The sequence below is a fragment of the Lygodium microphyllum genome, chromosome 25 (assembly GCF_053477565.2).
Source record: "Lygodium microphyllum isolate KBCC chromosome 25, Lygodium_microphyllum_v1.1.10, whole genome shotgun sequence".
In the NCBI taxonomy this organism is placed as follows: domain Eukaryota; kingdom Viridiplantae; phylum Streptophyta; class Polypodiopsida; order Schizaeales; family Lygodiaceae; genus Lygodium; species Lygodium microphyllum.
This window is the reverse complement of record NC_141159.1, coordinates 79,677,821-79,702,325: the sequence shown is the minus strand read 5'-3', so window position 1 is coordinate 79,702,325 and position 24,505 is coordinate 79,677,821. Positions and strand designations below refer to the sequence as shown.

General features: G+C 44.5%; 1 protein-coding gene and 1 pseudogene across 2 annotated transcripts in view; both read left to right on the top strand.

The window, feature by feature from the left end:
- LOC148014417 (vacuolar protein sorting-associated protein 2 homolog 3-like) overlaps positions 1-24,505 on the top strand; it is a 162,840-nt gene that overhangs the window by 24,562 nt on the left and 113,773 nt on the right. For both annotated transcript variants that reach the window (XM_087667423.1, XM_087667422.1), the window contains exons 3-6: positions 9,395-9,429; positions 9,561-9,611; positions 10,564-10,668; positions 10,749-10,820. In XM_087667423.1, the coding sequence (XP_087523549.1) occupies positions 9,395-9,429; positions 9,561-9,611; positions 10,564-10,668; positions 10,749-10,820 (263 nt within the window). The remainder of the gene's footprint in view (positions 1-9,394; positions 9,430-9,560; positions 9,612-10,563; positions 10,669-10,748; positions 10,821-24,505) is intronic.
- LOC148014418 (uncharacterized) lies at positions 16,483-18,100 on the top strand (annotated as a pseudogene).

The window sequence follows — 24,505 nt, the reverse complement described above, 5'->3', positions numbered from 1 at the left end:
GGATGATGAGGTCAAATCTGTGCAAAGAGATTTGCTTGATCTGAGAGAGAAATGGAAAAGATATGGCTGTAGCATTGTTTGTGATGGATGGTCTGATGCATGTCGTCAACCTATTATCAATGTAATGGTTTTATGCATGTTTGGTTCCACATTCTTGCGATCAGTTGATACAAGTGATGAGTATAAGTCAAGAGAGTCCATCTTTGAAATTCTTAAGAGTGCCATTCTTGAAGTGGGACCTCAAAATGTAGTCCAAGTGTGCATGGATAATGCAGCCAGTTGTGTTTGTGTTGGTCACTTGGTGGAGCAAGAGTGGCCAACCATTTTTTACACCCGTTGCACATGCCATTGCCTTGATTTGTTGTTTGAGGATATTGGAGAACTTTCTTGGGTAAAGCCTGTTTTGGAAGTAGCTGTGCAGGTTGTGACATTTGTTACACGAAAAAATGAATATAGTGTCTTGCATCCTAGCCTCATACAAAAGGTGACTGCTTGCCAGCAAAAAGCTCCCCATGAGATACATCCAAGGCTGGGTGCTGTACGGCGAAGGATGCGGCATGCTCCTCTCCACACGAGCTGCGCCGCCTCACACGACCAAAGGCAGTGCTTTGGGGACTCTAGAGGCTGTTGTGTGCAGCGCTTACAACCTCCCTCCTTTTGCATCTGGGCTAACAAACTCCCCACTGTCAGGCCTCCATGTGTCACCAACCATAAGAAGTATGATATCCTCCTTGGCCCTCCAACTATCCCATAGGCGGTACCAGAAGGTTCGTCGGAAAGCCTTCGTGATGCTGTGCTCTGCCCAATGCCTGTTGCGCGACAGTGCCCAATCCATGTCCTCCTACATCAATACGTATTTGCCAATCCTAGTTGTGTACTCCAAGAACCTCAATGGCTTCATGGCGACTGCAGTGGCCGGCCATAGCCACTCTTTTGGATCCCACTTCAGCTCATCAAGTGGCCTGCTCTTCCAAATCCAGAGGCGCCACTCCCTGAGCTCCTCCCAAAAGACATAAGGGTCTTGTCGCCATGTCTTTCCCTGAAGGCCAACCACCCGAATCCTCCTCCATGAAAGGACAACTATCCCCTCATCTTGCTGCCCTCTGTCAAGGGCCAGACGCCCCCCCTCCTGCGCGGTGAAGAAAGTCCCATGTGGGGCGCCTCCCACTCTACCTGCCACCTATAGGGGGATACCTGTTGGTGAAAATCTGGTGGCCCATATCTCCCTGGGCTCTATCGGCTCTCGTCTTGGGGAGGCAAGCCACTCTTGAGGTATTGTTGCGTCTTTCTCCCTCTCCCTGATGGTGTGAGCCGGGCCAGTCTCCCAACCAGCCCACTGGATGTGGGGGCACTCGCCAATCTATACCCCCTCTCGATCTCTGACCTGGGGGTTCCGGATCACCGGCTGGCAGTCTATCTCCTCCTGGTAGCTCGGGGGGCTTTGAATTAGGGCTTTACAGAGGCCTTGCCACTCACGAAACAGACTGTGTAGGAAGGAGGATCTTGGGTGGGGGGGTGATATGGGCTGTCGTGAAGATCCCCATCTCAGGGACGGCCTCCAATTATCGCCAAGCCTTGGTCTACACTCTTGGGGACCCTCTTGCCGATAGGACCTTGCAGGTTTGCCCTCTTGGTGTGAGGCCGCGAACTACTAGCTTGCCCAAGAGGGCCATACTCTGATACTCTGGGTTGATGATCCCAAGCCCTTCCTCTAACTAATGCCGGATGATGGTCGCCCACGCCACCTTGGCCCGGGAATCCCTGGAGCTGTCTGACCCGGCCTAGAGGAAGTTTCGCACTAGGCGGCGAAGCTGAACTACACAAGATGAGAAGCACCAATACGAGGTGATGTACCAAGCCATCGCTAGGAGGACCTGGTTAATCATCAGGGTTTGGCCTACTAGGGAAAGGCGAGCGGTACTCCGGTAGGTCAGCTTCCTTCGAATAGAGTCAAGGACTGGAAGAAATTGTTAGGCGGGAGTGATGTCGAGTCTCACCTGGAAACCTAGGTAACGGACAATTTGCCCTCTGCTCACCCATCTAAATCCCAAGTGGACGCCTCACTCCATGCTAGAGTCTGGGTCTGTAAGGAAACCAACCGACTTTCGCCAGTTGATTTTCGCTCGTGTTGCAGTTTAGAACACCTTGAGGGCCAGTCTCACTCTCTCCAGTATCAACTCATCGTCCTCTACGTAAAGTGCTGTATCATTTGCATACTTTGAGTCTAACAGCTTCGTCTCCTCTCTCACTGGAAGTCGGAGGCTGCGTAACCCACTCACGTGACCTAAGGAAGTGAGACATTGCCTCTGCAAAGAGTAAGAACAGGGACGGTGCTAGGGGATAGCCCTGCCGGACTGATCTCTCCAGTCGAAACTCCTCCCCTCGCGTGCCACCTATGAGAACCCTGTTAGTGGCCGATTTGTAAAGTGCGGAGACCCCACGGATCCATGCCTAGGGGAAGCCCATCCTCACCATAGTGCCCTCTAAGAAGTCCTAGTCCACCCTGTCATAGGCTTTCTCAAAATCCAGTAGTACAGCCAATCCCTAATCACTGTGCTGGGCCCGCTCCGTCGCCTCAAAGAAGGTTAAGACATTGTCTAGGATGCTCCTATCCTGGACAAAGACTGTCTGTGTGTCATGAATGATGTTTGGAAGCACATGGCGGAGGCGCCTACCAATCATCTTTGCCAATGCCTTATAAGCCACAGACAACAAGGTGATCGGTCTCCACTGGGATAGCTCCAACCGGTCTCCCCCTTTGGGAAGGAGACTAATAAGACTGCCGAAAGACTCCTTGGCATCCATTTAGAAGTGAAAATCTTTTGGAAGGCCAGCAATAAGGGGTCCTTCACCACCTCCGAGTAGGTAGTAAAGAAGGCTTTAGAGAGGCCACCCTCTCTCAGGCATTTCTGCCTGTCTTGTGTATGGAAAGCCTCCTCTAGTTCCTTCTTTGTGAAGGGGGCTAGGAGGGAGCCCCTGGTGCCTCATGTAGTAATCTTTGCATGGCTGCTAGGTCCTGCCGGAGTGCTCTCTCCTCATCCTAGCTCTGTTGCCTGGCGTGTAAGGCTGCCTCCTGGCAGATACTGCTCGACTCGGCTAGGACCTTTTCAACCTCCTCTGCGATCCGGTCCCTCCTACCCCACTCTCTAGCCCAAATCTGCTCAATTTGTCTCTACACCTCCTCCCTCCTATAGATCGAGTCAGGGATCGTGTGTCTAGGGCAGATGTTGGGGGGATCAAGTGTCAAGAGAGCCGGGCAGTGATCAGACAAGGTGGTGCCCGCCAACTGCCCCACTCCCTAGTCCAAATCTGCTCAATTTGTCTCTTCACCTCTTCCCTCCTATAGATCCAGTTAGGGATCTAACAGGGTTGTGTCTAGGGCAGATGTTGGGGGATCAAGTGTCAAGAGAACTAGGCAGTGATCGGACAAGGTGGTGCCCGCAAACTGCCCTACCTGGCCTCCGCGAGAGCATTCCCATTCTCCCGCATAGAACCTGTCTAGCTGCTCCAGCAGGACTCCGCCTAGCCGCTTGTATCCCCAAGAGAAGTCCAGCGACCTCTCCCTCTTGTGGAAAGCTTGGTCTCTCCAAGCATTGAGTGCTCCTACTACTAGTAGGAAGACATTCCATGCCTCCTGCTCCTCCCCAGCCATGCCTTAGTAGTTTCTGCCTTAGCCTTGCTGGTCCTCTAAGGTCTCTAGGTTGTTGAAGTCTCCTCCAATAATCCAGGATTCCACCTCTGGGAGTCCTGCTACGATTTCCACCCAGAACTTGTCGCGTGCTCTAACCTCAATAGGGGCATAGACATTGAGGACTCCAAGGCACGAGTTCCCAACATCCAATCTGATCCATATAACTCTCCCTGCCACGATTGTCTCGTGGTCTCGTACACAGGCGGTGAGGCTCAGGCCAATAGAGATGCATACGTCTCTACTCCTACTGTGGGCACTGATGGTGTGCTCCCAGTAAGTGTGTGAACTGCCCGGGAGTACCTTCCCTACCCGCTAGGCTTGGGCGGGAGTGAGCTTGTGCTCCTGTAGAAGTAGGATGTCGATTCATCCGGCAAGGGTAGGCTGTAGCTCGAGCCAAACAATCAACTTCCTGGAACCATGTGCTCCACTATAATGGAGGCTATTCACATTCCAGGATGCAAGATGTAAACTCATGGAGAAAACTGTGACCGACCAAACAAACATCTGTTCGGTGTGGAAGCTGTTGACAAAGAAGAGAAGCTATGAGAGGCATGCGGATATGCTTTGCTGTCGGCTTGGACAATGAACTCCATTCCCCCATGGTGGCCCTTGGGTGGACCATGGGGGTGATGGATGCGCCTGGTGGTACCACCAGGGCATCTATCAACTAGGCTGAGAGGCAAGACTTTGTACATTGGTAGGACCATGGGGGTGATGGATGCGCCTGGTGGTACCACTAGGGCATCTATCAACTAGGCTGAGAGGCGAAACTCTGTACATTGGTAGAAGCGGGCCGCTTGAGCCACGGGCCACTCGATCATATCCATCGGAGCTCTCCACTGTAGAGGGGCTTGAAAGATAATGCTCAGATGTGGGACTTTGGCCCGAGCCCACCAGTTAATGTTCATCATGCAACCTGGCCACTGATGGGAGAAAAGTACCAGTCCACCTTCTCCCATCCACTGGGAGATGTGGTCTGCTACCTTGCTCTTCACCTCCTCCTCTATCTGTCGTCGTCGTCTAGTCTCTTGTGTGAGGGGTCTGAAGGAAGAAGGCGTAGTTTGGTCCATTCGGTGGTGCTAGTAAATGGACCTTGCCGTTCCTTGACTTGCACACCACGAAGATTCCCACCTCCAGGGGTAGTGGGAACTCTCTGCGCTTTGCAGCTCTTAGGTAAGACCACGGCCCATTGCGAAAAAACTCCTGTGATAGCAGCTGCTGCTGTCTCGGGAAGGTGTGATGGGCGGCATGGATGGATGAGCTGGTGGCTGTGTGGGAGGGGGAGGGGGGACTCGATTGCCGGTGAGTGGAGGGTGTCAGGATATGGGGCTTCTCCCCTCCTGTGGGGGGTGGGTGGGGGGGTCACCTGTACTGGGTGGGGATCAGGTAGTGGGAACTCTCTGCGCTTCGCATCTCTTAGGTAAGACCACGGCCCATTGCGAAAAAACTCCTGTGATAGCAGCTGCTGCTGTCTCGGGAAGGTGTGATGGGCGGCATGGATGGATGAGCTGGTGGCTGTGTGGGGGGGGGGAGGGGGGACTCGATTGCCGGTGAGTGGAGGGTGTCAGCATATGGGGCTTCTCCCCTCCTGTGGGGGGTGGGTGGGGGTTGGGGGGGGGGGTCACCTGTACTGGGTGGGGATTAGGGGGGTGGTCGGAGGGGGTGATGGTGGGGAGGGGGGGGATTGAGGGGTGGTGGGGTGGTCGGGGGCACATGGCGAGTGTTGGGAGGGGGGGTTTGGTAGCTCTCGAGGGGGCGGGGACTGTGGGGAGGGGGTGGGGGATGTGGGCCCTCGGGGGAGGTGGCCTGTGATGCCTTCGTGTGGGGTGGATGCGTAGGCCTGTGGTCTTGCTGGGTGGAGCGAGGAGGGGGGGGGGGGGGGGTTTAGTTTTCCGACGATGATGGAGGCAACAGGTGCCACGAAAGATGTCGTTAGACCGAAGCGCGTGGATGAGGGGCTTGGAGTTGCAGGTTGAAGGAGACGGGGGACAACACGGGAGTGGGGGGGGCTAGGGTGTCAGAATGGGGTAGCGTAGAAGGTGGCGAGCCTAGAGCGGTAGGCAGAAGCCGCAGGGTGGGGGAAGGTAGCGTGGGGGCGGAGCCAGGGTGGGCGGGGAGGGGCAGCGCGAAGAGGTTTGCTGCCGGGGGGGGGGGTTTAACGGGCGTGGGGCAACGCTGGGGGAAGGCAGCTCAATGGCGCGGATGTCTGGTGGGGGGAGAGGTACAATGTGCCGCGGGAGGGGAGAGGCAGGCGAAATGGGTGGGTCGCGGGCCGCGGGAGGGGGGGGGGTTTGACGGGCGTGGGGCAACGCTGGGGGGAGGCAGCTCAATGGCGCGGATGTCTGGTGGGGGGAGAGGTACAATGTGCCGCTGGAGGGGGGAGGCATGCGAAATGGGTGGGTCGCAGGCCGCGAGAGGCGGGCAAAATGGGTGGGTCGCGGTGGCAAGTCGACGGTGACCGGTGGGAGAGACGGGGGGGGGGGGGGGGGGTAGCGGGGGGTGACGGAGCTCGGCGCGGTGGCAGGTCAACGGTGATTGGCAGGAGAGATTGGGGGGGGGTAGCGGGGGGCGCGGTGGAGGTCAGCGGTGACAGGCGATGGAGCTCAATGTTTTTCCAAATCTTCTCCACATGGGATGAGATTGAGACTATGTGACTGAATTGGATAAGTATAGAGAAGAGGATGCATCAAGGTGTGAAGTGGTGGGAAACTTTTGGGGTAGAGACACCGAATTTACAGCACTTCGCACTTAGGATATTGTCTCAAGGCACTCATGCTTCACCATGTGAGAGAAATTGGAGCACTTTTTCTCTCATTCATACAAAGAAAAGGAACAAACTTAAGCCAAAGAACACAGAGAAGCTTGTTTTGATACATAGCAATTTGCATCTCATAAGCAAGCTGAAAGAAAGAGGATTTGAGAAGATAGAAGTGACCTTGGAAATGCTAAACAAGGAAAGGGATGATGAAAGGCTGCTTGCTTTGCAAGAAATGAGAGAGGAAGATGATGAGAATTCAGCTCTTGTGACAGTAGGTGCATCAAGTGTTGGTACCTCTAGTGTGCCATAGGATGAGGATGAGGATGAGGGTGAGGGTGAGGGTGAGGGTGAGGGTGAGGAGGATGAGGATGAGGATGAGGATGCTGGAGATGAAAATGATTCATGAGTCAACTTGAGTAGCACATGCCATAGCAAGTCTACAATTTGGAGTCTTGACCCTTGTGTCTTCAGTCTCTTGAGTGGCGAGGGTGAGGGTGAGGGTAGCGGGGGGTGCGGTGGTAGGTCAGCGGTGATGTAGACGGAGCTCGGCATGGTGGCAGGTCGACGGTGATTGGTGGGAGAGTTTTGGGGGGGGGGGGGGGTAGCGGGGAGCGTGGTGGAGGTCAGCGGTGACAGGCGACGGAGCTCAATGTTTTTCCAAATCTTCTCCACATGGGATGAGATTGAGACTATGTGACTGAATTGGATAAGTATAAGTCTGAGTTAGGTGCATTTGCATGTCCTATTGCAAAGGATGAGAAGAGGATGCATCAAGGTGTGAAGTGGTGGGAAACTTTTGGGGTAGAGACACAGAATTTACAGCACTTAGCACTTAGGATATTGTCTCAAGGAACTCGTGCTTCACCATGTGAGAGATTGAGACTATGTGACTGAATTGGATAAGTATAAGTCTGAGTTAGGTGCATTTGCATGTCCTATTGCAAAGGATGAGAAGAGGATGCATCAAGGTGAGGGTAGCGGGGGGTGCGGTGGTAGGTCAGCGGTGATGTAGACGGAGCTCGGCATGGTGGCAGGTTGACGGTGATTGGTGGGAGAGTTTGGGGGGGGGGGTAGCGGGGAGCGTGGTGGAGGTCAGCGGTGACAGGCGACGGAGCTCAATGTTTTTCCAAATCTTCTCCACATGGGATGAGATTGAGACTATGTGACTGAATTGGATAAGTATAAGTCTGAGTTAGGTGCATTTGCATGTCCTATTGCAAAGGATGAGAAGAGGATGCATCAAGGTGTGAAGTGGTGGGAAACTTTTGGGGTAGAGACACAGAATTTACAGCACTTAGCACTTAGGATATTGTCTCAAGGAACTCGTGCTTCACCATGTGAGAGATTGAGACTATGTGACTGAATTGGATAAGTATAAGTCTGAGTTAGGTGCATTTGCATGTCCTATTGCAAAGGATGAGAAGAGGATGCATCAAGGTGTGAAGTGGTGGGAAACTTTTGGGGTAGAGACACCGAATTTACAGCACTTAGCACTTAGGATATTGTCTCAAGGAACTCGTGCTTCACCATGTGAGAGAAATTGGAGCACTTTTTCTCTCATTCATACGAAGAAAAGGAACAAACTTAAGCCAAAGAACACAGAGAAGCTTGTTTTGATACATAGCAATTTGCATCTCATAAGCAAGCTGAAAGAAAGAGGATTTGAGAAGATAGAAGTGACCTTGGAAATGCTAAACAAGGAAAGGGATGATGAAAGGCTGCTTGCTTTGCAAGAAATGAGAGAGGAAGATGATGAGAATTCAGCTCTTGTGACAGTAGGTGCATCAAGTGTTGGTACCTCTAGTGTGCCACAGGATGAGGGTGAGGGTGAGGGTGAGGAGGATGAGGATGAGGATGAGGATGAGGATGCTGGAGATGAAAATGATTCATGAGTCAACTTGAGTAGCACATGCCATAGCAAGTCTACAATTTGGAGTCTTGACCCTTGTGTCTTCAGTCTCTTGAGTGGCGAGGGTGAGGGTGAGGGTGAGGAGGATGAGGATGCTGGAGATGAAAATGATTCATGAGTCAACTTGAGTAGCACATGCCATAGCAAGTCTACAATTCGGAGTCTTGACCCTCGTGACTTCAGTCTCTTGAGTGGCCTCTATAGAGTCTAATCTCAAAATTCAGTCCCCTTGTGAAACCTCAATGTCTTTTATACTTGTTTTTCAAAGTGTAAGCTTTTTTGAAATGTCTACAATTCATACTAAGGTTCAATTTATCATTCTTATATTTTTCTAGTCTTTTAAGAAAAAAATTAGGGCAATGTATGATTCAGCCCAGGGGTCTGAATCATACTTCAATCATACTTTCATACCCGTACATGTATGGAAGTATGAGACATATGTTATCAACTATGGTTGGATGGAATGAGAAAGTTGATGCCTTTCGTTGGTAAAGGTTGGTTATCAGAGATCAGATTTTATGATCCTAATTTGTATGTCCACAACTCAACTGGCTAAACCATGGCCATGTGGTGTTCATGCATTACATGGTCAACCTTATTCTGACAGGAAAACACCCATGGATGGTGCAACAGATGCCCTAAATCAGAAGTTTGAGATGAAGTGAGGGGGATCTTTCTCTCTGGACAATGTCATGTCCAGGAGCTCTTGGTTGCCTTTGAGATAACAACTTGTCGTCCCTCTCTACTCCTATGGATATGAACTGGGGCTATGGAGATTCCCTGATTGTTGATGCTTCCACCTACACATTCTCGCACACACATCATAGAAGCCAAAAGCTTTTGATTTCTTCACTTCTGCTACAGGTCAAAGTATTGCACGCACACTTTTCACAAGAATAGAATGATGCTAGATTTTATGCACGAATCCTTGTCTGTAGCTTCTTTATTGATGATAGTACTTTTACCGTGGTATTGTTGTAGTTGTATTATGAACAGATAGAAATTTTGGCTTCTCATTTGTTTGGCTGTTTCGCAGGCATTGAGCGAGAAATTGGAGCTTTGCAGTTAGAGGTACCAATATCTGGGGGTAGTCATACGCCCCAGGAGATTTTGGCTCTTAGCTCTCTTCATGATTGCTTGCTTGAAGTTTTGAGTGGACCGTGAATGTGTTGTGCCTATGACTTATCTTTGTGTGATTGCAGGAAAAGAAACTAGTTGCTGAAATAAAAAAGACTGCTAAAACAGGAAATGAGGTATGTACATGGCCACCTAGTCTGTCTTATATCAACAGCTGAGCAACTGGTTGATTTGTTCAGTAACCATCTGTTCTTATGTGTAATGTTGTGCTGAAGAGATTCCCAGGTTGACCTGGCATTGTATGTTTTTCTTGTTCAATAAGTGAAGATCACCATGTCCTCACTTATGCGATAAGTGAAGATGGACCCCATCTCATCAATCAAGAGGGGTGCTTTTCGCTTTGAAGTAACCAAACAAGTGAAGATTGATGGATGTTCTTAGTAGTGTATCATCAATGGTGAGGGGTGCGTTTTACTTTGAAATAACCAATCATGTATACATGGCTGCTTACCACACATTTTACTGAACTCTGCAGTGGTTCTTGCACTTTTATCTTATAGATGTGCCTCAAAAAATGCTCAGTGGTTCTTGCTCTTTTATCTTATAGATGTGCCTCAAAAAATGCTCAATATGCTTTCTTTCTGAAGGTGCAGAGATGCTTGCTTACTCTTGACATTCTTAAATTAAATATATTGCCCTTTCCCTCATTTTAAAAGGGACTCGTGTACATATTAGTCACTACAACTAGCAGCAGACCTTCCCATTGCCTTAAGCTTGCTTGTAAAAGTTTCAATATGTGTTTCACATATATTCAAAGAATGCAGCACTGCTTGCCTAGCCCTTGCTGAGGTGTGTCATGACCTAGCCCATTTGTTCTCAAATATGGCTGTCTTAGAAACACTTCATTGAGAGAAAATGAGTACTGGCTGAGTTTCAGGGGATGCCTTGGAAACGCATTCTGTTTCAAAGTCAGGTTTTTCAACGACTTTGCTGAGTGACATGTCTACACTAACACAAATTAAGGGTTATCTTTGTACTTTATTTCATGCTCTTATCATGTAGCTTTATGTTTAAAAGGTTTACATCTGCCTGTTAGTATATTATACACGGTTTTAAATAATATGGCAGGCAGCTACAAAGATTTTAGCCAGACAGTTGATAAGATTGAGACAACAGATTGCAAAGTTGCAGGGAAGCCGTGCTCAAATGAGAGGTGTTGCTACACACACCCAGGTGCTGTTTTTCTCCACACTAATGATGTTTCAATCTGTTTCGTTTTACCATGATTTGATGTCGTTGCTTTGAATGTGTAGGCTATGCATGCCAATACAGCTGTTGCAGGTGCAATGAAAGGAGCAAGCAAGGCTATGGCTGCTATGAATAAGGTGCTTGTCATTGGTTCCTTGTTTATCTAAGGTCTGTTCGTGTTTTGGGTTGCTCAAATCAGAAGTAACTTCTCAGGCTTCGCTTGCCAGTTATATTATCTGCTGCTTCTTTATTCACAAGATTAAAATTTACTGCTTCTAAGTCTGGCATTTGTGTTGACAAAGAGGTGCTTTAGGAATTAAGCACCAGCACAAGATCAATGTACCATTGCTTGAGGTACTGACCGTTCATGATAAAACCTCCACAAATGTGGTGATAAGGCAAGTAAGACTCTTGGTGTGAGGGTTGATCTGATCATACCTGTTTTCATACACATGGATTTGCAATATTGCCATTTGCAATGTTGACATCGGTATTGGGGTGAGTAGAGTTGAGTCAATGATGTCAATTAGAGCTCGGATATGATGGCACCGTCCTGCTGATTAGGCGGTAGCACTTGCTGATGAGAATGCTATCTTGCTATGTGGAGGGAGTGAAACGCAGTCTGCCGGGCAGGAGGATGTCAGAGAAGACACTGAATAATGACGGACGACATCAGTAGATGGAGAAAACTGCAGTCCTCAGGAGTTGTTGGTGATGAAGATGATGATGTAATCTCTCAGCAATGATAGTTGCTGTCAAGATGACTGCTGGGCGGCCAACTGAAGAGAGAATGCAAAAATGCTGATCTCTCGGAATGAGTGGCTGCAATCAGGTGACTGCTGGGCAGCCGTTCAGGAGAGAAAAACATGTAGATCCCTCATGAGGATGAAGGCTGGCTGTAGCAAAATGGAGGAGCTGAGAATGATGGTGACAGCTCCTTGATAATGAGTGACTCTGCAATCAGGTGACTGCTGGGCAGCCATTCAGGAGAGAAAAACACATAGATCCCTCATGAGGATGAAGCTGGCTGTAGCAAAATGCAGGGGCTGAGAATGATGCTGACAGCTCCTTGATAATGAGTGACTGCTGGGCAGGCAGAATGGGCAGTACCACAGATATGGCAGCGCTGCTGGATCAGAAAAACGCTAAGGGGCAACAACCTCTGATTGGGTTGTAAGCTGGGCCGTTGCAAAATGCAGGGGCTAAGATGGTGGTGACAGCTCCTTGGCGACAAATGACTGCTTGCTGGCTAGAATGGGCAGCAGACACAGATATGGCAGCTACTGGTAACTGGATCAGAAAAACTTAGATTGGCAGCAACCTTTGACTGGGGGTTGCTGGATGGCAGCCAGCTGACAGCCACCCAGCTACATGAGTGGTGGGCTCTAGTGGGTAGCATCCATTAGGTGTGGGAGAAGATAGAGGAAAATGTAGAGTGTTTGCTGATGAAGGCCTGCTGCAGCAAAATGCAGGGGCTGAGAATGATGGTGACAACTCCTCGATGACAAATGACTGCTGTGGGTGGCCAGAATAGGCAGCAAACGTGGATGTGGCAGCTGTTGTTATCAAAAGAACATGAATGGGCAGCAACCTTTGACTTGGTGGTGAACTGGGCAGTAGACTGAGGGGCAGCCTGTAGCTTGGGCAGACTCATATATAGAAGGGCAACTCATGTCTTGATACCTATTGATTTATTCCTCATTGCCACTTGTGTAAAATTTGTATGCCTTGTGCTCAATTAATGGTGCGATTGTGCATTCCACCTTGTGTTGGCATATAGTGTAAGAAATAGAAGGCTATGGGCATATAGTGTAAGAAATAGAAGGCTATGGAGCCTTATAGTGCCGTGCACAAAACAGATTGTGTGTTGTGCATTGGGAGGCTCAACCCATGTGTGCAACACTTTATTCACACATCGTATCTTTGGTTCATTGAAAGGGAAAAGATTGGTCACTCATCCCACCCTTAGTGTCTTTGGAATAGTCATGATTCATGCACTTTCATTCTAACAGGATAGGGATGTGAGTATGGACTACCCTCTGTATTTATCAACATAGGGTACATCTAGCAGCAGCCCGAGATAACTCAAGCATAGGCAACAGTTATAGACTGCAAATGCAGGTCTGCTCAGCCCTAAAACTAGGTTGCTAGCCGTCGGAGTGTAGTTGCTAGTGGTCTTGTAAAGAGCATATTGCAACTGTCTTGAAAGCTTGGTACTCTTGTGTATGTAAGAACATTCCGAGATCTCTCACACCTTCACTGAAGTAGTCTACCTCCAAGCCTATTCCATCAGCTATAAGGGATTGATACACTCAAATCTCCACCTAGTATGGAAGAGGTAGATGTCCCACCACCAAGGTCTTTGTATCTTCTTATTGAAGATGAATATGCTACAGCCTGTAGGCAAAGACCAATACCGGTGACCTAGACTAGAATGGAGATGCATTTTGTTACACTTATCGTGTTCCTCCTAAGTTTTGGTGTGAACGATCCCACTTATTCACAGGCACTTTTTACCTTCTAGCTAGAGAAGGGTTTTTTGCCTATGCAACCACCCGTCAGTGGTTGTGGTACTTAGTACCTTAGGGATTGTACTTTTCTACCATCATTCACAGAGTGGATGTGACATTCCAACACTCTCCTCTCTTGCTGTTCACTTGTTCAGTGTGAGTGAGTATGCATGTGCGCGTGTTGTTGAACCATAACCCCTAACAGTGGTATCAAAGTATATCTTTGAGCCGCCACCATCACCGCCTCAGTTGCCGTTGTTGAGCCCTGTGCTTGTCTAGTCTTCTCCTTGCTTGTCATTGACGCTCGATTGCGTGCTGTGCTCTCTGACTTGCACTAATAGTCACATGTGCGACTTGATTGCGCCTGTCAGCCGCCGATTTGCTTCATGTTGCCCTCGATAGTATTGTGTTGAGTCGAAAGGTCCAGCAGCTAATGAGACAACCCGGACAGTGTGCTCACACATCAGTTGCACTTGCAGTAGTTGACGTGACAGCCCTTGGCTTGCGCTGACGAGCCACGTTGCTCCGTGACAGCCCGTCACACCACGCTTGCTTGTCCATGATCCCACCAGCTTTGACTGTCCAGACGAAAGGCATTGACAGCTTGCTAGACCCAGCAACACTTGTTCTATTATGGACCGATTTAATACGCATGTGTTGCGTTTTTTGCTTGATATTAAAATACTTATGGTCCACAGTCTTAATCAGCATTCAGCCACATAAAATAGCTCTTGTTCATGTGCAGTGCCTCTATCAAGCGCAAATTTTGGGATTTTACAGCAGACATCAATTTCCTCCAAATTTCTTCAAAAATTTTGGAGCTTTTGCCGAAAAATCCCAAATCTCACGAAACTTTTGGGCTGCATTCGGGGCTCAAAAATTGCTCGATTATGGACAAAAAATTTGGGCCTTTTCACATTCAAGCTTGAATTTCACAAAATTTTAGCAACTAAATTTGGGGATTTGGTGAAATTTCCCCAAATTCATATACATTGAGACCAATTACACCTTCCACATCAACGTTCACACACATTGGAGCCGTTTCAGCTCCAAATTCTTCATCTCCATCATCAATTTTACGAAAAATTGTAAGCTTTTGGCCTTTTTCTTTGCTTTATTTTAGTGTTGCCCTGACATTTGCACTTTTGATATAGTTGGTCACAAAAAAGAAAAAACTAGAAATTTACAGCAAGCAATGGCAACGCAAAATGATTTGCTTAATATGTTTGGGGACTTTGACAAATTGGATGTCCCATGTTGGCATACATGATGAAGCATGTTGTTGTTGCCAAGCAGCTTTGGGGTTATGTACGTGGTTCAGAAGTTAGGCCTACAGGCTCGACTACATAGAATGCTATAGGTTCTTCTAGCCCATCCACCATCACTAGTGGATCTTTTACTCTTCTTCCTCTTGCATCTCCCATTGAAAATCAGTTGGGATGGGATGGGTGTGAGCCCAAGCTCATGCTTTGATAGCACTCTCGTGCAAGAAATAGGTTATCTCGCATATTCGGTCATGCACAATGGCCAAGGATGCTTAGGATAAGCTTGCTTTGTTGTATCAAGTGTGGAATGAGGCTCGTGTAGCCTATTTGCATAAGTAGCTTGAGGTGGAGCACATGACAAAGGGTGATTCTATGGATGCATACATTACACGTGTCAAGGACTTTACAGAGTAGCTTGCTAATAATGATGAAATAATTTCCGATGCCTCTCTTGTATCTATAGTCTTGGCTAGTCTATTTGATACTTATCGGAGTTTTGCCACTACACTTTGCTTACTTGCAAAAGGAGATGCCAATGCATACACATTTGACGTGGTGGTATCATTGTTATTGCAAGAAGAGGAATCAAGGGTGAATCGCTCTAACATAAGTAGGATAATCAAGCATTTGTAGCTAGCCATCGAAACAAAGGGAAGCATGGCAGTCCTCAAATTCAAAGGGTAAGGACAAAACGACTTTTTCTATGGACTTTTCCTATGATGATGCTAAGAAAAAGAGATGCAATTATTGCAAAAAAAAGGGGCATGTTATTGAAGAATGCAGAAAGAGAATGACAAGTGGAAAGAAGAAACAAACGTGCATGGGTGTTGTTGAAAATTCAATAAATACGAAGGATGCAACCATACATTTAGCAAGCTTGGATGTCAGTCCTATGCTTTTGTTATGCATTGTTCATATGATCCTTCTTCATATGAACATGGTCTTTGAATGGCTGAAAATTGCAGCACATGGTATTTTGATAGTGGAGATTCCATGCACATAATGTCTTTTCGTGACTTGTTTGTATCATATGCAAATGTGCAACAAGGGGGGATCCATTGTATGTGCAAACAATGCTTCGTATGCAATCCAATGTACGGTTAGATTTTCATTATTACGGTGGATGGGAAAATCATTGTGCTTGAAAAGGTCTTGTATATGCCAAACATAAAGAAAAATTTCCTTTCAGTTTCAGCCATTGTATGTGTTGATTTTGTGGTTGCCCTTAGAGTGTTTGCGCAGGTGTGTCCAACTTTAAAGTTTGCAATTTCAACTAGTAAGTTGTTGCCTAGAACTTTAAGAGTTTACAATCTTTGATTGCTATATAAACATTAAAGACTATTTAATCTTTTTGTCTAATGTAGGATTGCTCGGTTGGTGCTTGTAAGAGAAATTAGTCAATATACTCTCTCATATATACTAAGATCCGAAACAAGTTGAGCATGCGGCAATTAGAGCAACTAATTTGTTGTCGCTTTAACTTACGTATACTATAAACCATGCATAACATGCCTATGGTCAGCTAGATAAGTTGTAATAGTGCAATCTTGCACTTGTTTTCCCTTTCAATGTGGCCACTGCATATTAATGGAAGAAGACAATCAGGGCAGTAAGCCGCATAGGGTGTGAGTGGGAAGGTCCATCCACAGATGCATTATGCACACGGGAGCTTCGAAAGGAGAAAGCATCCATAGAGGCTCAATTGGAGCCCTTGAAGGAGACATGGGTGAAATATGGATACATAATATTATGCGATGGATGGCAGTGCTTGTATCAACTCTTCCAACAAGTCCTTGCTCTCATTAGTAGGCTTGACTGCTATGTCAGTAACCTCCTTGCCTTTCCCTCGAGGTTCGATGAGGTCACCCTTGCTAAAGGTTGTGACTATCCTCACACTCGGTAGTGTCAGGTGTATCCTCTATGCTACATAGTCGGCCTCACACTTGGTTGCCCTTTTGAAGGGTCTTCCTAGGAGGGTTTCCTTCCTAAGAAATGTGGATAACATTTTCAAGACGGCAACAAGGATGGTAAGATTTGTGAAAAAGAGACCATCCGTCACAAGCATATTTCGAGTCAATAGCACACTTGAGCTATTGAAGCCCTCCACTACTAGATTTGCTTATATATTTATTGCATTGGAGAGATTCATACGGGTCCGTTTAAATTTGATACGGACCATTGCATGCTAGTAATGGCTCACATGGAGTGAGAGAGAGTCTCCAAAGGCTCTTGCTTTTAGGCACAATATTTTAAATGAGAGTTGGTGGATTGAGGCAGAGGCATTGGTGAAAAGTCTCACTCCTATTTACACTGTATTGCGCATCACTGATATGGAGGGGAGTACTTTGGGGCTTCTATATGAGTATATGGATAAAATTGGCGAGGTCTTGCTTTGCAATAACTTTTTGTCCCAAGACAAGTAAGTTTTTGTTTAACTTTTATACATGTAATTATTTGCTATTAATGACTCCTTGATGATTGATCATTATTCCAACTTCTAAGTTTTTAACTTAATTTATCTATAGGGTTGATGAGATTCGTGTAGTGTGGAATGCACGATGGGATTGGTTCCATAAACCAATTCATGCTGTCGCACATATCTTTTATCTCCTTTGGCATAGCCAGGAGCAATACACTAGCGAGGAGTTAGAGGGCTTCATGGAGTATATGAGGCACCTCAGAGAGGATGCTATAGAATGATGAGAAGAGTAGATGATGATTTGCTGGCATTCCGCAATCATTCTCGTCATTTTGGCCGACCAACAGCTAGGCTTCGAGAGACACAGCTTCAGTCTGTCTCTTGGTGGGAGAAATACGGCAATTGTGCTTCTACTTTGGTATGTGATTGGTGACTTTTATATTTTGAATCTTGATTATCTAATGCATTATGCAATCTAGGTAACAAGTTCTGTAATCTATTGTCTACTCAAATGTTGATTTTGCGGAATGCATATTAGCAATTGCCAATTATTTAACCTCAATCTCTTAAATTTGAATAGAAACACATTGCCATTCTGGTTCTCTCGCAAGATTGTAGTTCAGGGCCTGTTGAGAGGAACTGGAGCACATGGGCCCTCTTCCACACCAAAAAGAGAAACAAGCTCACAACTACCCAATCAGAGCGTTTAGTGTTTTGCCATTGCAATCTCCAGCTTCTTGAGAGGACCGCTCTGTCCCCTGAGCCTTCACAAGTAAATTGGTAATGATTATTATTATGCATAATTAACTTTTTAACCTTGAGTCCTTGACACTTGACATTGCTAATTTGCTTGGAAGTTGGATTGTAAATTATGATATATATGAACGTTGAACATATTGAATCTCCTCTGATATAATATATCTTTATCTCGTTCACCTTTACAGGTGAATGTTGACAAGATTGATATAGAGAATATACGTGACATTTCGTAGATACCACAGGAGCGGGATATCTACTCCATACTCTATGAGGAGCTATCGGCACCGGTGTATAAGACTCGTGCACAGAGGAGGGTTAGAGTGAAGGCCACACGTAGTTGTACATCACATACAGAGTTAAAGCCAGAGTCTGAGGATGAGGCTGAGGCTGCTTCATCAACTTCTCGATCAGGATCCTCGGAGTCGGACGAGAAGATAATGCACAGATCCTCAGAGTCTGGATGACTCGTGATATACAAGAGTCAGTTTAGCAGTACAGAGCCCAGACTAGAATTGTCGGATGTTCATTGATGTTGATACTTATAGTCTCACTGGACTTTTGAGTTTTGACAGATTATTCACATGACATAGTTGCTATCATTGTATCTTGATCCCACTTATTATGCACCTTGATTCTTGTTCCATTGTTCTTAATTTCAGTCTTCATTGCTCTTTAGATCATAGATTATTCATGAGTCATAAATTCTAATTCATTTTGTTGCCTTATGTTTTGAAAATTGAGTCTTAATTGTGATAAGCTGTATTAAGTTTCAACCATTGAGTCCTTAGTCTTGACTCCTTAATCTTCACTCGTGAGTCGTGACTTGTGAAATGTGTAATGAATCATGGTTTCAATCATATGACATGAAGACTCAAAAGTTTTGTATGAACTTTGAATACATGTTGTTGTAGGCATTGATATATTTAAATTTTACATACCCACATATTACTGTATTTTAGTTTTGTGTACAATCCGAAATGCTGTTTCCTTGTTTCCAAAATTTGGCCGAAACTCCGAAACTCCGAAACTTTGGTTTTTCTCATTTCCGTTTCCCTCGTTTCCGAAACTCCCCCGCACTATGATGTTGATGAGTTGGAGTTGAGTGGGGTCACCTTGAAGAGTGTTAGAAAAGAGCAAAATGAGAAGTAGGAGGCCATCTTTGGGGATCTCTACATGGAGCTTGAAGAGATTGACCATTCAGTCTCATGTATCTACCATTAGGACCTATGTGAGTCTCGACTTTGGGAGTTTCTCTATTACACATGTAGTTGTTGTAGACGTTACCTCAGTTAGAGAGTTCAAGTATAATGATATTGGAAATGTCATTAGTGATAGAGACTTTGGTGAGCTATTTGAGGCCTCTTCTAGTGAGGACAATTCTCCATCTTTTGATGTATTTGGGCCTAATGATGAGTCGTCGTCATGAGTTATGAGTCATCTTGTATTTTGCCATTTTGAGTTATTTTATGAGCATTGACTGATAGTATGTGTCATGGCACATATCATTTTGTATCTTTTTTTGACTCAATCGAACATGTTATATGACTCTAGTTTCAACTCTTATATGGTCTTATAATTGTTTTTGTGCTTTCCATGATCTATCTTTAAGTTGCATATTCTAGATGTGTAAAGGGGGATTTATATATGCTTTTATATGTATTTTTTAATGAATGCATGAAACAACATATTTTAGTCTTAAAATTTTGTGTACGTTTCATACTATACATATTCATGTATAGAACATATCGTACTAAATGCACGAAATGACCCTATGCTTGGGCATCCATGGTCCCATTCTAGTGGTCTTTGTTGTATGGACTATGAGAAGTCATTATCATTGTATTGTATTAGATCATTCATGATCTGAGAGGGTGTTAGCAATTTAGTTAGCTTATGAGTGAGTATGGGCATATGGTTTAGTGGGCTAGGCATTGTAGATATTTCAGGTACTTTTTATTGTCATTATTCATGTGATTTATGTTATATTTTAGTGGGTGGGTGCGTGATATGTAGAGATCCTTGAAGATGGCCTCTTGATCCTCATTTTACTCTCTTCTAATACTCTTTAGGGTGGCCCTAGTCAACTTTAATTCATCAACTAAGTCGTACATGAAAATTCAAATTTGACGCATTATTTATGATATTTAACAAGCATAAGACATTGGAATATTACAACTTATCTGTGTAGCCATAAGTATCTCATGTATGGTTCATAGCATACATAAGTTACAATGATAATAAATTTGTTACTCTAGTTGCGGTGTGCTAAACTTGTTTTAGGTCTTAGTGTGTATGAGAGAGTATGTTGACGAATTTCTCTTATATACACTAGCCGAGCAATCCTACATTAGGCAATATTCAACAAGTGCAAGACATTGTACTATTACAACTTATCTATGTAGCCAAAGGTATCTCATGCATGGTTCATAGCATCGATAAGTTAGAGTGATAATAAATTAGTCGCTCTAATTGCCATGTGCTCAACTTATTTCGGATCTTAGTGCGTGTGAGAGAGTATGTTGATCAATTTCTCTTATATGCACTAGCCGAGCAATCCTACATTAGGCAAAAAATTTAAGTGGCATTTCATGTTCATATAGCAATCAAAGATTGCAAACTCATCATTCACCTAATTGGAATAAAACGATAAGTTGCATATGAAGATTCAAATCTAACTCATCATTTACAATATTTAAGAAGTGCAAGACATTGGGCTATTACAACTTATCTGTTTGCACATAGACAGGTTATACATGGTTTATAGCATACGTAAGTTATAATAAAATTATAACAAATAAAATTATATATGCATAGAATAGTTTATATAGATGCGTATATAGACAAAAATACATATAAATATGTGTATTGGTAATTGGCCAGTCGTACCCAAGCAATAATATTCCAAAAGAGAATACTCCTAGAATAAAGTATTTAAAGCTAGCTTTTGTAGAAAATTCAAAATTTCTTCTCGATGCTGCGATCAAATAAAAGCATAAGCTTTAGGGCTCAATGGCTATGTTGACTAATTTCTCTTATATGCACTAGCCGAGCAATCTTACATTAGGCAAAAAATTTACATGGTCTTCAATGCCAATTCAAAGATTTACATGGTTTAAATTGCGAACTTCAAACTTTAAACTTCAAAGTTTGTCTCACATGTGCAAGTATTCTAAGGGCAATCTTTTGGACACTGGGTACACGATATCCTAAAGATTCTCACCAAAATAGAGGCTTGACAAAAAAGAGTATGTCGATACAAATCGCTAGCAAAAGCGGTTTCTCTTTGGTTGCTATAGTTTATGATTTCTTATAGGAATGTTGTGTGGTGGTCATCAATACCTTTGGGAGGTAGACATCTCTATCAACTGCCAATTCTTAATTCATAAAAAGAGATGGAGATTTATAGGCAAGATGCAATAGGGTAGCAAGATCATAGATGGGTCGTCTCATTTACTTCCACCTTTTCTCAACTAGATAAAGGATGTCATTATGCCTTGGGGTGTGGCATCTGATATATCACACTACATTTAAAAAAGAAAAAATTACAATTAGCCTTTTGAATTATAAACTTAAAGTAGTTAATCAACTTGAATAAAAATAAATGTAGTTTAGTTACCTTGGATCCTGGACATCAAGTACTCTATACGCCTTGATCTCCTCAATGGCCACTCTTATAAAGTGAACGAGAAGTCCCAAGTTGGTGCTCTCCATGTTAGTTATGCATAACATCCTATGTAAGTGGGTTATTGCTATGACCAATGCTTGTACATCATGTCAAAATATCTCTCTCAAAGAAAGTCATTTTTCACACTTGAGAGTAGCTCCTCCTTTAGCCATGCCTTGAATTTCTTTGAGACCATGGCTTGGTGAATTGCCTCTCTCAAGGAAAGTCCTCTTTCACACTTGAGAGTGGCTTCTCCTGCAGCCATGCCTTGAATTCCTCCGAGACTATGGCTTGGTGAATTTTGTTTTGTACATCATGTAGTTGCTCTAAAAGCAATCACATGACGGCAAAATGGGTCTTGGAGGGCTTCTTTAGCTCTACATCACTATAGGCACAGAAGATAGAAGATCTTTATCTTCTTTGTGAAATCAACAATGTGGCAAGCATTTGTAACAATCTTTTTTACCCAATCAAGTAACCTTATGATTTCCATTAGAAAGTCAATGTAGTAGATGGCATATGGGGTACAAACAATGGATGGGAACTTTGCTTTAAGCAAGTGTATCATGTTGGCGATTGTTATGAGCATGTAAAATTTTATTGCTTTGCTAATGTGACCTGCACATGTGAGGTGGAAGTTAATTTTTTCGTAGTGTGGAACACAGGATCCTGAATTATGAGTTGCAAAAGTTATTGTAATAAGTTATGTTTTACAGGTATTAGGTGGTGCCTAGTGTCAGATTTTGGCCTAGACCAATTTATTATAATGTTAGTGCTGACATTAGAGATTGTCTAAAGAGCCAATGATTGCTCAAGGATACTTGGAAGACAAATTGACCTAGCCGATTTAAATATTGGTTGGTGGAATTATTTTTTTGGACACTAAAACAGTCATTAAATTAATTTTTAGAATTAATATTTTGAAAATTTAATTTAATAAGTTGGATAATGCTAGAAAATGGGATTAGAAGGTTGCCAACTTGGCAAAACTTGCCCATGCAAGTGGAAAAACGTTTTTGGGAGCCGGTGGAAGTCTCTTTCAGCCATTGTGAGAGAGAAGTAGGTTGTCAAAGAGCAAGGAGATGCTGCTAATGTGATTTGTAGCCACTAGGAATCAGTCCTACAACAAGCAACAATAGGTTGGAGCCCTGGTGGAAGTCTGTTCTAGCCATTGTGAGAGAAAAGGAGGTTGTCAAAGAGCAAGGAGTTGTTGGTGATGTGATTTATAGCCACCAAGGATCAGTCCTACTCTAGGCTACAGGAGGTTTGAGCCCTCCAAGTGCAGGCGACAACAATACAAGGTCTTTTTGGTATAGTAAGTGATAACAAACAGAAGGAGACAACCACCTTTCTGGTGGTCCTATGGTGTAGTAGCCTTTTTGGTGGTCCTAAGTTGTAGGTGACAGCTTCCATGGCTGTTTGAGCACAACAATAGTAGTTTTTCAGCCTTTCTCATGATGAAACTTTGAAATTTCTCTCTCTACAACATTTTCTCTAATCCTTAATTCATCTCTTAAGTTATCTCAACAAAATCCAGCCATTTGAGTTTTATAGGTCGAGATATTGGATTTTTTTTTTGTACATCCTAATTTATAGTAGAAATTAGGGTTTGATAGCCACCTCGGGATATATTCTCGAAATTGAGGGTCTAGGACTTGAATTCTAGCAGTTGAAATTAAAGAATTTTAGGGAGATTCAAGAGGCTAGCTAGTCCATATCAGATTTGGGGCTTAATTTGTCTTTCAGCAAGTAGGGTAAAGGCCAATTCTCAAGCATACTAAGGGGCAAATTGGTTTAAAGACTGAGATGTAAAGTGAATAATTAACTATAAACTAAAATATACTTTTAATTTTTAAGATTAACTCAATAATAGTTTGTTAGATATATGCGTATATAAAAGCTCCCGTTATTCTTCATTCTCATTGCCTTGCATCCACGGCCCATACGAAAAAGGTACCAAGAGGTGAAGAAACAAAAATGTTGATGATAGCTTGCTTGTTTCTTCTTATCACTCCATCTATTGGAAAGTATGGTGCAACCGTATGTGCCTATCTTGCATGTATAGGCTCGAGAGATTTGTTGATTGTCTCTCTCTCCCTGTCAAGCTTTTTGATCTGCATCTCATTGTAGGCGATGCTGTATCTGTTAGCAGTCATGTTTGTCATGTATTGTCAAGGGGGATCTCCAATTGTTAAAAGCTTGGACTCAGAGCCAACATAATAGGGCAAGAAATAGGCTGATACTCAGCCATACCAAACTCCGAAAGTAACTCAAAGACGTACTGTGCTATGAAGATGCCATGTGCCATCTGATAGATCTCCAAGCCAAGAAAAAAGTGTAGGATCCCTAGATCCATCATGTCGAACTCTTGTTTCAAGATCTCCCGAGTCAGATCAACCTCCCATGAGTCACTCCCGGTGATAATCAGGTCATCCACATACAAGATGACAAGACAAGCATACATGAGGTTGGGGCCATTATTTAATCAATGGAAGTCACTCTGTAAGTCAGATCAACCTCCCATGAGTCACTCTCGGTGATAATCAAGTTATCCACATACAAGATGACAAGACAACCATACATAAGGTTGGGGTATTTATTTGATCGATGGAAGTCACTCTGTAAAAAGGATCGATCAATCCTTTGGTACCAAGCTGGAGGAGCTTGCTTTAGGCCATAGAAGGCATTCCACAACTTGTGAACATGGTCCTTCTTCCCCTGCACAAGAAAACTAGGAGGCGATAAATCTCCCTTTAGAACACCATTCAGAAAGACAGACTTCATGTCCATTTGGAAGATAAGCTAGTTGTGACAAGCTGCAAGAGCCAAGATAGCTCGAATAGTAGACATCTGAGCTGTAGGGGCAAAAGGTCCCTGAGTAATCCTATCTTGCAGTCTAGGAAAATCCCTTGGCAACAAGCTATGCCTTATGCTTGTCCAAGGATCCATTTGCAAGATACTTGGTCTTATAGACCAACTTCACACCAATCACCTTCCGCTTCTTTAGACATGGAACCAACTCCCAAGTTTGGTTTTGCTCGATAGAATCGAGCTCCTCTTGCATAGCACGATGCTAAATATATTGTGTAAGATCCTCTGCTATTGTAGTAGGTTCACGATCCTGAAGAATTTATGACACAAGGGCATAGCTCACGTAGGGTGGACTATCCCATTGGGCCTATAATCTAGCTGACCGGTGTGGACT